The sequence below is a fragment of the Amblyomma maculatum genome, chromosome 1 (assembly GCF_055883805.1).
Source record: "Amblyomma maculatum isolate TAMU_Amacu chromosome 1, ASM5588380v1, whole genome shotgun sequence".
In the NCBI taxonomy this organism is placed as follows: Eukaryota; Metazoa; Arthropoda; class Arachnida; order Ixodida; family Ixodidae; genus Amblyomma; species Amblyomma maculatum.
This window is the reverse complement of record NC_139344.1, coordinates 142,021,478-142,035,333: the sequence shown is the minus strand read 5'-3', so window position 1 is coordinate 142,035,333 and position 13,856 is coordinate 142,021,478. Positions and strand designations below refer to the sequence as shown.

General features: G+C 44.9%; 1 protein-coding gene across 2 annotated transcripts in view; it reads left to right on the top strand.

Annotated features, from left to right (window-relative positions):
• Positions 1-13,856, top strand: part of LOC146204198 (tetratricopeptide repeat protein 5-like) — a 62,805-nt gene that overhangs the window by 27,648 nt on the left and 21,301 nt on the right. The window contains exons 7-8 of one of the 2 annotated variants that reach the window (XM_084589140.1): positions 1,253-1,357; positions 7,396-7,542. In XM_084589140.1, coding sequence (XP_084445266.1) covers positions 1,253-1,357; positions 7,396-7,542 — 252 coding nt within the window. The remainder of the gene's footprint in view (positions 1-1,252; positions 1,358-7,395; positions 7,543-13,856) is intronic. The other variant, XM_084589141.1, reaches the window with a different exon arrangement.

Below are 13,856 nucleotides of genomic sequence, written 5' to 3'. Positions count from 1 at the left end.
ACCTGTCAGTTCTGACTGTAAACACTTGAAGGCGTCATTGGAATGATCAGCAAAGCCAAAGAGCCTGGATCTGGCAACTTGCTGATAGAAGTATCAGGTAGAACATAGTGGAAAACTCATCCAGGGTTTATCAACTAGTTGAGAACAATCTTAATGTTTCCTGTTTGGAGTGGCACAAGCTAACTTCAAAAACTCGGTGTGCATCTTATTTTTGTTTCTGAACTTGGCAGCACACTAGATATAATGATACGTACATGCTTAGAAGTGAAATGCCTTTATTTTGTCCATAGACTGACACTGAAGAACAACCTGACGTGTTGGCTCAGCTTTTACAGAATTGGGCTGCTGAGCACCATCTGGCATGTTTAAAGGAGCATCGAAATGGTGTCTACTGAGGGTGAAGAAAGCCAGTGATACTGATAGATGATGAATTTTTAATCATCCTCTCTCAAAAATTTTCAATCTAGCTTGTATACGTATACCAGACATATATTCAATAAAAGAAAGTGAATTTTTCCTCTCAACTCGTACACCAGTCCAAGCAAGGGAAAAACAGATTGGTACCGCACTCCACCCTTAAGGGGACAGAGTAGGTCCCATTCCTCCCATGCATTTTAGCCCATGTTTGTGACTCTTTTTGTCATGATTTGCTGGGGTTAGAACATTCATTTTGGTATCATTATAATCAGCAATCTGAGGTAGTAATGCTGAATTAGGATTAAAGGCCTACCAAATTTTAAAGCCAAAATCTGCAATAAATATTCTTTAAATTGAAATTCCCTGCAGTAATTCATATTTCTAGTTCAGTACACTCTTCGTAGTGTTCCCTCAATACTTCTATATTTTTATCTCGCTAGCTCCAATAGTTCCTGAAAAGAAGGGTAGAATGCAGCAAAATTTTATTTTGAAATAATGGCCTTTGAAGTGGAAGAAGGAGCTTCATTACAATATTGAACCCCAGAAATACATGCTACATGCTTACGCATTTTTTGAATAGCCACCAGCCAGGTAGTCACCTCCATTATCAATACTTCTTTTCTGTGCTAGCTGCCTTGCTCTCTAGGCCTACTTAGTGCCCACTCATGTAGCCTTCTCCGCAAAGTATAGTCGCCGCAGGTCAGCTTTGCATAACCACTCGACTGTGAGCCATCAGAAACTCTGAATGATCTCAAATGTCAGCTCAAGCTATATTGCTCTATGTCCGTTTCGATGTTTCGGACCGATTTGCTGAGAAGCCCTCTACACACTGCAGGGAGAGCATGCAAGCAACAACTTGTCATGCAGCGTCTTCAGCCAGCTGCAACTCCCCACCGCATGCTTTACACTCACAGCTTTCGACGATGGCGTGCGAGAGAAGGTCAGTATCAATCAGGCCATAGCCATGGTCGCTAACACTTGCTCTTGCTCCCCCTTTATGGCTAGGCAGTAGAAGAATGAGGCAGAACGGAGCTAAACGAACCACAATTACAGTGAACTAGAGTAAATAGTTTAGCTGACAAGTCTCCGCATGTCCCCGAAGACTTCACCTGTTTTGACCAACTGTCAAGGAATGTAACGCAACTGCGAGTGTAATGCGAGGGGCGACTTTCTATACTGCCCAGTGAGAAAAAAATTAAACCACAAATGTAAAGCGAGATAAGCGCTTGAAAAAGCACCTTTAATAGACATTATGGCCATTGCAATCTAATCAAAAATGCTTATTAGTCTTCATTGTCGAAGGCAGAGTTTTCACTCTCGTCCTCCCAGACGATTTGGAAGCCTTTGCGACCAGGCTCCACATTTAAAAATCGCCTTCCACTACATCCGCCACCCACGTAAGGTAGATTAGTAATTTCTAGCCGTCTAGCTGCTGCAGAATTTTCGATTCCTTCTGCCATCATAATATTCTTTTGAAGTGAGCATCCTACCGTGCACAGGGTGTTGCTATCATGCGAAATGCGATAACAACAGAAGTAACCACGCTAATCCACTGCGAAAGATGTGCCACGCCCCACCTCCCGCCTAACGCGGAGGAGGAAGGGGAATTTGTCTTGCGGAGGCTAGACGACCTCAGGCAGGAGAGTGAAAAAGCTTTGCGAGGGAACGGAAGGAGAGAAGCATGACAAAATTGGGTGATTGCGGTGGCTGTAACTGCGTTATTAGTTACTCTTTTCAAAAACATTTTGCGGCCTTGCGTTCTAGGGGCGAAGTCTCACAGTCACCGAGGAAGAAAATATTTTCGACCGGAGGGTGGACAGTGGGCCTTTAAAGGTGCACTAAAGACACCCAAATATGGTATCAAAATCAAATAAACGGCATTTGGGGACACTGTCGCAGCATATCCGGCAGCAAAAAATCAAATTATTGCTGAGATATTGCGATAAGAAGTTGAGGTTTTTTTTTTTTTGTTCCCGTCGGTCGAATTCAAATTGTTTTCTCCTACTACGTAGTAGGGTAGGATGGCGCACACTATGACGCAAGAGGAGACTCTGTGATTGCTGGTGCGGAAAGCAGAGAATACTTCGCAAGTACTTGCCGAATTATGATCATCATTCGATATACACTTAGGGTAGGCACACCTGTTGCTCTGAGCTCGTATTTCAGGCGCTGCCGGTCCAAAACGAAACTATCCGAGCGCGCATGAAGTGCCTGAGCTGGAACATAACCGAAACTGAAGTGGACGTCTGTGGTGCCACCAAGTATATTTTTATATTTGCCTTGCAACATTTACGTTGTCTTTTTGCCATCGTTTACATGTGATAAAAGCATGCTATCATATTCGAGACAAAACCTACCACCGCATTCAAACGGGTAATGTAATTCGCATTTGTCAGCCTCCGGGATCCCTTGCACGTCACGTGATTTGTAGTTGAGAGTCTCGGCCGTTTCGGCTGTGGCGGCGGTACTTATATTTCTGTTCTTCCTCTTTACTACCTTATAACAGCTCTGTTTTCAGTAAAAGTGGCTTTTTTGTAACCAGGAACTGGTATTCTATCGATGCAAGCCCACTTCATTTTTCTCTTTAGTGTCCCTTTAACCAGGTCACACACTTACCCTCTCTGTAGTCATTCACGATACTGCACTTTGTCCCCAAATTGATAGCTGTACTCTTTCTTTTCACTGGTAACGTCCGATAATCATCGGGCGGATCAGCCATCTTCCGTTTCGGCGGCGATTCAAACGAGATGGAGAAACCATGTGGCCGGGAATGACTTCGACGCAATCAACTTGCACAAACAACCTAATTCGTTGGCAGAACTGCGCAGAATGAGGGGCGAGCGAGCAGATCAATGCTGTCGGCGCGTTGGTGAAGTCCATTCGTGTTTCGGAGGGTGAGGCGGCGCAGAATTATGGGTGCAGCCCATTTGTGTTCTGATTGGTGGAAGGGTGGTCAAAGAAAGGCGCACGAGGTTGGCAATGCAGAGAAGGCCAGAAAACAAGTTCTGTTGTATGAGCGCGCGGAGAAGAGAGTGCAGCAGCTGGAATTTTTTTTTTTTTCAAGGATTTCGCATTTCACTACCTTTTGGCACGAGCACTCAGGAGCCAGACTTTATTGTTATAACCGATGATGCGGCAAAGAGGCATTGTAGTAAGCGGGTTATTTTACCATAGAAAACATACTAAAGTGAACGATTCAGCAGCTTTTCATTGTTGTAACCGACATAATGTTAAAACCGGTATCGTTATAAGTAGACTCGACTGTATTAATGTATTCCCGTTTGTTTTCGTAATCCTTTGTGTGTTATATTCTCCTGCTTTGTATACATTATGAAGGTGTTATGAAGTTCCCTTACATACTGTGAATGCGTAATCATTAAGTACTGCTCTCATGTTTCTGTTGCATGTTTTTTTAACTGCGTTAGACGACTGTTAGCTCGGTTAATGCTTGGTTACATGGTTCTCGCATGTTTTAGTAGATGATTTTGGATTCTATTCATCAAGACCTTTTCATATGTCTTTGCATTATAGCATAAAGTTCAATTGGTAATTATGGTAGCCAAATTAACTAAATAGCTGTGAATAATACAGACCTGTGATTTCAGTGCAATTATACTCGTCATAAGCTATCCAACAATATATGACCTGGTGCTGCAGCATAAAGTTTAATGTTTAATCACAGTCAACTAACAAGAATTCAAGAGCTGCAGTTAGTCCAGTGCAATTATACTCTACATAAGCTATCTTGTGATTAATGACTGCATCTTGTATTGTAAAACTCAGTCTTTAATCACAAAAACTCATTAAATAAGACCAAATAGTTTAGTGCAGTTATACTCAACATAAGGTATCCAACAGTATATGACCTAATGATCTAGGATAAAGTTGAATATAATCAATTAACTAAGTAATTAATGGGCAATAATTTAGACCTACAGTTAGTTCCCCCCCCCCCAGTGCAATCATACTCGATATAAACTACACAGCCACATTCTGTACACACATTTCATGTGGGGCAATGCTATGTATTAAAATTGCCCATTGATCAAATGCATGCACATTCATTTCAATTTTAAAAAGGAGCATTAAATCTGATATAACTTAGCAACAATTAATGTAACAAAGTACAGTTTAATAAACAGGCCTTCAAAACTGGCAATAACCCCATTGATTCTGCCAAATTGAATGACCTCAGTTCATAACATACTATTTTTCTACTTCACTATTCCAATCACTTCGTTCATGCATTGCCTAGTGTTGCAGGGCAATCGCTGTTTGCACAGCTTGCTTGCAAAGCTTTGGAACAGCATTTAGACAGCTTGTTTTTATTAAAATTATGCACGTAGCCACTTTCTCAAAAGCAGCATCTAGCGTTCGAAGGTTCGCACCAATTGGGCAAAATATACTGGAAAAGTATCTTGTCTTCTCTGTTTGCGATAACCTAGAATCATTACCTGAGGGGCAGTCTAACATCCTGTGCTGCCACTACGCCTTCAGAGTGGTTGCCTGCATGGTTGTGCATTAATTGCTTACTTTTTTGTGACTACCAAAGTCGCAAACTGCAAAATAAAGACCAGCACTCACATTATTGTCTCAAACAAATTAATTTCTCGGAAACGCTGCCTTTCTCTCATTGCACGCTAGCTTTCGCTGCCGCTCTGCTGCATCAGTCAGGAGTCTATTTTGACTGCCGCTCCCCCTACACCGGAAGAAGCCCCATCGCCGCGGTAGACGTTCAGTGGAAGCGGAGAGTTTTCTAACTGAACCTGGTTCTAGGGACGCTGCAGTTAGGGACATTTGCGTGACACAGTGCAAGTATTTTTAGGCACTTTTTGGACCCCCTTTCAGGGACCCTTTAGCTTCGGTTGATGGGGCTGCACCTTAATGGACTCAACGTGAAAAGGCTCGTGTTCAGAAATTTTTGTATGCATTAAAGAGCCCCAGGTGTTTGAAGCTAATCTGAAAATCTTTTTATGAGGCATGCCCTTTAGTGCCCAGTATGGTTTTACTATCTAAATATTTGTTAGCCGTTTTGTTAGGGCTGATTGAGCTGCTGATCAGGTTTGTAAAACTGATTGTACTGAGAAAACCAACAAAGCTACTCTTGATAAAATACAGTAAAAGCTCGTTAATTCGAACTTCACGGAACCGGGAAAAAAGTTCGAATTATCGAATGGCCTCGAAAAAACTGACAAGAACTATTTGTATTACTGTAAATGTACCGTATTTATTCGCGTAACGAACCTGCTCGCATAATGAACCCACCCAGCCCCGATTTGTGCCACCGAATCTGAAAAAAAAAAAATAATAATAATAAAGGCGTCAGTCGTTAGCAGGTCCTTCCGTTTCGCGCCCGGTCCGCAGCACATTTCTTAGCAGTGGGCCAAGATGCTGCGCAGCGATAACGGCGTGTTTATCTTTTGACTTTAGCTCCAGCAGGGTGGGGGGAAGCGAACTTGGCAAAGTGCCAGCGCTTGTCCGGTTGTGTAAGCCTCCTTTTCAGTACGTTCGCTTTATCATGCTATGAGCGACTGGGGCGGGCGCGTCTACCGCCACTCCAATAATTGGAACGCGCGATAGTAGCCAGCGGCTTTTGAAGCGAACGGTGCTAAAAGTGGCATCATGATCGCGGCTGACTAAAAGTGGCATCATGATCGGTGCTTCCGTTGACAACTGATAATTGGAAGGACGGACAGTGCTTATCCCTATTTCCAAATTAACAGGGTTGGAATTAACGAGTACTTAGTTACGAGCTACGTTGCGCAGAAGAGAGAGCAGGCAGCCGTCGCGGCCTGACCTTGCCGCGGCCGCCGTCCCCTCCCTCCAACGCCGCCGGCCGCCGCGCCGGTCATGGCGCCGTTTAAGTTTTACCCACTTTTCCATGGTTTTACCTGGTTCCATCTTCTGACCCCGTTATGGACGTGCGCAGCCTTTAACTATGCCTTCCGATCGTGGAAGTGTTTCTTTACTTTCTTTTTTTTTTTTTTTTTTGCCTTGTGATGTGCACCAAGCCGCCCAGACGCGGCGGTGCGTAGTTCGAATTATCCGTAGCGGAACTGACTCGTGTTCGAATTAATGGGCTTTTTTATACACAGATTTCTAAGGAGCTTGGCCGGACCAAGTAGTCTTGTTCGAATTATCCGAAAATTCGAATTAACGAGCTTTCACTGTACTTATTCTCTTCTTTGTTTACAGGCTGCTTACCATGAGCTATCAGACTCAATTTCTCGGTTCCTCAATTGTGTAACTAGAAACGGGATTATCTGTTTCGTACACATTGCTATTACTTTCAATGCAATTTCATTACAAGCCTCATTTGGGGAAAAAATTTGTGAGGGACGCTTTAACTTCTTTATGAATATGACACAATTTTTCGCCCGCAGTACCAACAGTGCCAGATTTTCTGGAGAACGGGGTTTTAATGCTATTACAATAAAACGTGACATCAGTCGCATAATGCAGCAAGCCAAGAGTGACTGTAGACCTTTTAAAAAAAACTTGAAAGTTGCTGCTATGTTAGACACTGAGCTGTGATCGTAGCACTGGAAAAAACTGGCAGTTAAGCCCACTCCACAGCCAGAATAGCCAGTTTCTTTAAGGTCAAGAAAATGTCAATACAGTTCTGTGTATCTTCAATGTGTCTGCGATGGTACTTCTAGACACCTTTGGGAAAATCCTTAACAGCCAGCTGGATGGCCGAGGATGTCTAATTGTGTGCAAACCAATGTGTAGGTGTCTGAAAGCATTACCATGAAAAAATGGCACAAAACTCATTGTACAGGTGTCTGCAGGTTTCAGTGCTATCGCATTGCCAATGCATGATGTAATTAAGTGTTCCTGTGGTTTTGTTGCTTTTAGTATATGTGTAAGACCTGCAGGGCGGTGTGTGTGTTTTAGTGCACAGTCTGTACACAAAAATTTTTGCTGTTGCTGAATGTGTGACATTTTTCAAGCTAAGGTGTCCCATGATGCCAACAGGCCTTGCAGTATGAGGAGGACTACCAGTGTGCCCTGGAGCAACTGGATCGTGCTTGCTGCTTGGAGCCATATTGGACTCAGCCTCGTGAGAAAGCCCAGAATCTGATTGCACACTTGCAAAGGGTAGCCAATGCCATTTCCAATAAGGTATGTTGTCTATCAGAGCAGGGCTCTTGCACTATATATCTGTTGGTACAAAGTGAGTGCAGTACCCCCCCCCCCCCCCCCCCCTAAAAAAAAATAAAAAAGGCGGTTGCATATTTATTCTTGCAAACTGGTACATGAAAGGCCTTTGTTGGAAAGTTGCCCACATGAAGGCAGATAACATACCTTGCAGTTTGTTTTGGCATCTCTCCTCTTTCCAAGCAGCATGGGGAGCTTGTATACTGCTGTGTAAGATGGCTTCAGTGCATGTGCCTCCTCTGTCAGCACATCATTTCTTTGTGGTAGTACCTAACCATTTCTTGCCGTTTGTTCCATGGGTGTAGTGTGACTTGAGCTTAAACGATTTCTACAGATCATTGGGAAATAGTACTGTTACTCAGTACTCAGGTACTTTGGTCATCTAATGAGAAGAGAGGAGTCGCTGGAGAAAGGATTGATGTTGGGAAAGGTTGAGGGTCACCGGAGAAGGGGTAGGCAGCGAACGTGATGGGTAGATGGCATCCTCGAGGCGTTGCAGATGAAGTTATGTGATGTTAGCAAGATAGTGAGAGACCGGAAAGCGTGGCGTGATATGGTCCATAGGGTCACGAAGAGTCGGACACGACTGAACTGAACTGAACTGTTACTCAGGCAGGCAGTGATAGTGTTTGTAGAAGGAAGCACGTCATTATTCTTTGGTACTTGTCACATGTCACTGGTGTTGTCTAATGCGAGTCAACTTGACATAGACCATAAGTAGTTCATATTCAAGAACAAACATTCTTCTTATTCCACTATAAAACCATACCTGGCAACTTGTTTTCTTCTTTTTACCGATGGAAATATGGCAATTTGACTGCTTTTGGAAAAAGCTAGGCTACAGTAATAAAAGCAGCCTGGGCCACTTGGCTAACACCATGTAATTGCACCAATTAGCCCCAATTGAAGCTTTGTTGAGTCAAAATTACAGAATGTGATTTCATTTTTATTTGCTTTTGAAAGTGTGAATTTTTTCAGAAGCTGTTTATGAGTGAGTGCTATCTGGTTTGTTTCCAATGGGCTAATGTCATAGTTGAATGGAGTAAACCGTATAAAGGCAGGACACCATTGAACAGACTCAAAAGAGCACTTGACCCTAGCTTCGTGCTGTGTCGTTTCCCCTCCCCCGTCACCTAAGACTTCCGCTTTCATTCAGCTGTATTCTCGTTGGGCCAACTTCGGGCTCAACTTTCTCAGTCCTTTGCTTATTGGAAAGGCTGTTGTGGCCTAATATGCATTGCATAACAGGCAGCTCGACTGATGTATTGAGTTGTACATGTGGCCATTACAGGCAGTTTGCATTATTTATTGAAGCTTGTAATTGCTAAAAAAGAACTTTCAACAAGTTACGCACTTTCAGAGTCATCTACTGGGCATCTTCTGTGAAGCCTGAATATATCATATCTAGATATTTTAAATTATTGGCTACATGAAACATATTATCCCTTTGAAAATGCTTTGTTAAAGTCTCGCTGTATACCTATCTACACACCGTGCTCCTGCAAATGTCAGTCTTCTGGTGTTCTTTAGTCACTTTTTGCACTCTGCTACTAGTTGGCTGCCCAGCCTTGGGCACCTGCTGGCAGCAGCAACATTGTGAACTATGTGGCGAAGTGAACGTGTCATGTGTTCGTTCAGGGTGGCCTTCAATCTGTTGTGCTAATTGTCCATGCCTCATCAGTGTCATGCAGTGAAGCCAGGCTAACTTCCGAATGTTTAGTGGTGGCCCTTGCCTGGCTTGCCTCACTGCTGAAAGCATATTGGGAACCAAGCATGCTTTACTTTTAATGAGTGATTATATGTATATGCATAGAGTTCTGGTGGCAGGATTAGGGATCTCGCGATAGGCAATGGATAGTTCCAAAGAACCATTCACTGCGGCTTCTAGCACGTTTAGGTCTATGAATGCCTAGTGAGTGGTGTGCTGCTAGTTGGCTGGGAGGGGGCACATTGCCACAAGGAGCATGCCACTAACATTAGTGCAATGCATTTTTGCTTGTAGGCTACAGATAAGCTTATGTATTGTCATTATCATTCAAAGGGACACTGCAATGGTTTTCAAATGTGCCAATACTCTAGATTTTTGAAGTAGAATACAGTCGAACCCGGATATATCGAACTCGAAGGGGATCGCGAAATAGTTCGATATATAGATAATTCGATATACAGAAATCGGCTTGTGATGGCACTTACGATGCGAAGAAACGATACTGTATTTGTCACGTAATCGGCCCACTCGCATAATGAGCCCACCTTCCACTTTTGCACTCAAGAATTTGGAAAAAAAAAAAAAAAAAAATCCGTTAAGGCCAGCTCGCTCACATGCAAGCGATTGAGCGATCTCAGCGACGAGCGGCAGCGACAGAACGAAAAATTTTGAACTTGGAACTACATCCCTCTCACCGCTTGAGCCACCACGGCAGCTCAAAACAAGGTTTCTGTATTACCGTGCCAGAAATCTCGAGCGTTTTCGCTTTGCATGTCGATGGCGCGCGCCACTCCGTCGTCTCATCCACAGCTCATTTCTTGGCAGCGTGCCAACGTCACGGGGCGTTTATCTTTTGATAGCTCCTGCGGTGGCGGGGAGTGAACTTGGCAGAGTGCCCGTGATGGCTTGATTGCACAAGTCTGGTTCGATTATCACGCCGCGCTTGGGACCGGGTGTCATGATCTCAGCTGACCACGCGCTTTCGTTGATGCATACATGCAAGAATAAAGAACTCCCGCAAAAAAGAAAAAAAAGAAATCTTGCTTCTTAACGTTTGCAGCCGCCATATCTTACGCCATGCCGCGCGTACAGCACATCGATAAGAATGGATGACTTTCGCAAAAAAAGAAAAGAGAGAGATCTGCCGCTTCTTAACGTCCGCAGGCGCCATAGCCACGTCAGCTACCGCGCGCAGAGGGTTCGCACACACTGAAGAAAGTGTCAGACGTCTGTCTGAAAACGGGCTGAGCTGTCTTGGCGCAAAAGTAGCGTGTGCTACTGCGAACGAAGGTCTGGGGATAGAGGAAGGAGAGAGATAGCTCGGCAAAAGAATGGGCACACCCATGCACATGGCTTGCAAACGTCATGTGCTGGCGCACGGAAAACGATAACTGCAGATGCGCACGGCGCTGCCCTAGACCAGCCGTCGCCGAACTGTCCCCTCTCATTCCTTCTGCGTGTGGCTTGAAAACGTTAGCAGCAAACGGCCGAGGGTGATGCGATCATCTTTGGGAAAGGTACACTTTCCAGTGCGTGGTGCAGAGTTCGATATATCAAACGATCAGTGAAATTGAGTTCGATATATGACGCGGCTTTCCTATACTTTTACATGGGATTTTCAAGGGGATATTCCGTGAGTTCGATATAACCAAAATTCGATATATCCGGGTTTGACTGTATTTGTTGATCATGTCTGTGAAGTTATTTTTTCGATTATGCATAATGCACTTGCACAATCACCGAGTGAAAGCGCGCAATTCAAATCTTTCGCACCCCACGCGACTGCTACAGAGGAGGAAAGTGGAGAGAACCCTCGCTTCTCGGTCCGTCATGATGTCATTTTGAGGAGCCAGAGGTATTCAGAGCCAACAGAGGAAGCTTTCGGCGTGCGCTGTTCCACGTCTTGTGTGCGTTGCGGACGTACAGAACACTTCTAATTAGTATTGTGCACCTGATACAACACAGCTCTGCATGTGTTCGAGTGCACGAACAGCTGTGGATGCGACGATGTCGTCTTCCTTCGTGTCAAATGCTCGCGGCGCAATGCGACGCTGCTGAGAAGAGAGATAAATTCAAGCCGACCAAGCCGACATTCCACTCGAAACATTTGTGACGACATGCAGTTTATTTCTAAGGAGATTTAAAAGGCTTTGTCAAAAAGGCGTGGCTGAACCATGATGTGGTTCCTTCTATTTCTTTGCACAGAAGAGTCGTGGCAGTTACCATTCCCTGAAACCACGTTTATTAAAGGAAGAAAAGGGAGGTAAGGCTTGTACTTCATAGTTCAATTAGGTTCTGACTATTCAGGTCTCATTTGTGTGTGAACAGTTGCGTTTAGCGTTGATTGCAATCTGTTCACGGAGCGCAATCTCGCTATGGGACAGGCAGACAGCATCGGCGTATGATGCTGTCTGCTGGATATGAATGGATATGACTGGAACGCTGGATATGACTAATCTTCTTTGGCTTCCAAGCACTAGTCAGCTAACTTGCCAACACCCATTGTTATCATGAGATCCTGCGCTACTTAAGCACCTGCTTTGCCGTCCACCCTTGGGTTTTGGTGCCACCATGACGACGGGATACTTAGTATCTTGTTGTTCGGTGTCTGCAGATTTATCTCGTCTCAAGCAGTGCCCAGTTTACGCCTGCCTGAATTGAACAGTCATGGGGCAAGGAAACATGCACAGCAATTACAATCTGCTAGTCAAGCCATTCAATGCTGGATAGGAGTGGTCTTTCTTTGGCTTCCACGCACTTCAGTCAGCCAACTTTCCAACCCTGGTCGTTATCATGTAATCCTGCGCTACTTAAGCACCTGCTTTTCTATCCACCCTTGGGTTTCGGGGCCGCCATGAGGACGGGCTACTTAGTCTCTTGTTGTTCAGCTTCTGCAGATTTATTTCATCTCAAGCAGTGCGTAGTTTACGCCTGCCTGAATTGAATGGTCATGGGACAAGGAAACATGCGCAGCAATCTGCCTTTTGCGGGAGGATGTGGCGCCATCATGTGGGAGGGGCGAGAAACACATTGGACGGCAGTGTAGCAGACGACACGAAAGCCCACTATGCGAAATGGCCACGCCAACACAGGTAGGAAGCGAAAGCTCCGCTCTTTTTTGCCTTTGGGACGGAAACTAGTGACAATGATTGCAGTATCATGTTCACCCAGTATGGGGGAATGTTTGTGTTCTCACAATCCACTCATAACGCATGCATATACTATCTTCGTATTGTAAGATCGTGTAGCGCAGGTTATGGCGCGAACTGTGCTCGACGTGACAGAATGAGACGCTCTCAGCGCGCAGATTCACGACTGACTTAAATTTATTCTTAAAAAAAAAATTGAAAGGAGAGCGCGGAGGCAGAAAGAGTGAGAGGGATTTCAAAGGGCAAAGCAGCTAGGGGTTTGTTGATGCTGCAGAGCTTGATTGAATTGTCTCCTATGACTTACGAGCGACGCATATGCGTGGGGTGTCTTGAGTTACCGAGCACAATGCGGTCACCGCGGGGCCGGCATGGTGCAGTGGGCATCGCTTCCTCCTCGCGTCATCTACAAGCATGCAGCTATAGGTTTTTATCTACGAAGCATGGCAGAGAGGCACTTATCCACACCCCCTGGACAGGGCATTGTCCCGGCCGGAATGCACACCTGCAGGAAACGTGCGGCATTTTTCTGAGAATGGATGATTCAGTGCTGTAGCCGGTTTCTGCCCCCAGAACGGATGTGGTCGCAGTGGTGAAAAGGTTCTTGGTGCACAGAGAATGGTTATTTGTTGTGAAAGGATCCGCAACATTTCTGCCTCTGTAGCGATCTCTGCGGAATCAACGACCTGGTGACACATGTGCATCTCCTACATATCGGATGCGCATGTCGGTCAGGAACCAACGCTGTTCTACGTCCAGTGCGCTCCTCTCCACAAGTGCAAAAGCATGAACCCCCCAGGAGGCTCATTTGTGCCAGGCAGTTTCCTTGCCGTTGCAAACGGTTGGACGAAGACTACCACTTTCAAGCTCCCTAACTAAGTGCAGCTGATTGCATACACCAAAAGAACAAAATCCGAATGCTTTGGCAAGAACAAAGGCAAACTTATAAGGTAAAAAAAAAAATACTATTCGTCGTGCAAGAGTATCAAGTGCGTCATATACTCTGAGCGACAAAAACACGGGTGCTACAGGTATGTATGCATCTAAAGAAAATATCCATGATGAAAAGTACCTATTGCAGTTTGCACCCAGCCTGTAACGCACCAGTGATAGCTACAATGAGGATTTGTTCGGTGCGTGTTTGCCTAATGTGCGGCGGGGCCTGATGGCGATGTATTTTGTCGTTTGTTTTCTTTACGTGCGAAAGGATCGGGTAGCGCAGATATCACAGGCGGCGGCTGTGTGCGCTAGACCGTAATATTTAGCATGTTTTATTGTGACTGCCGCCTGACTAACAAGAAAAAATAATACGGCATTTGTTGTAATGCACCGCCGTTCGCGAGCCTCATGGCCAGCTCAACCACTCTGCTTGCGAACGGCGGTGCATCACAACAAACACTGTATTTCTTTATTCTCGTTAGTGA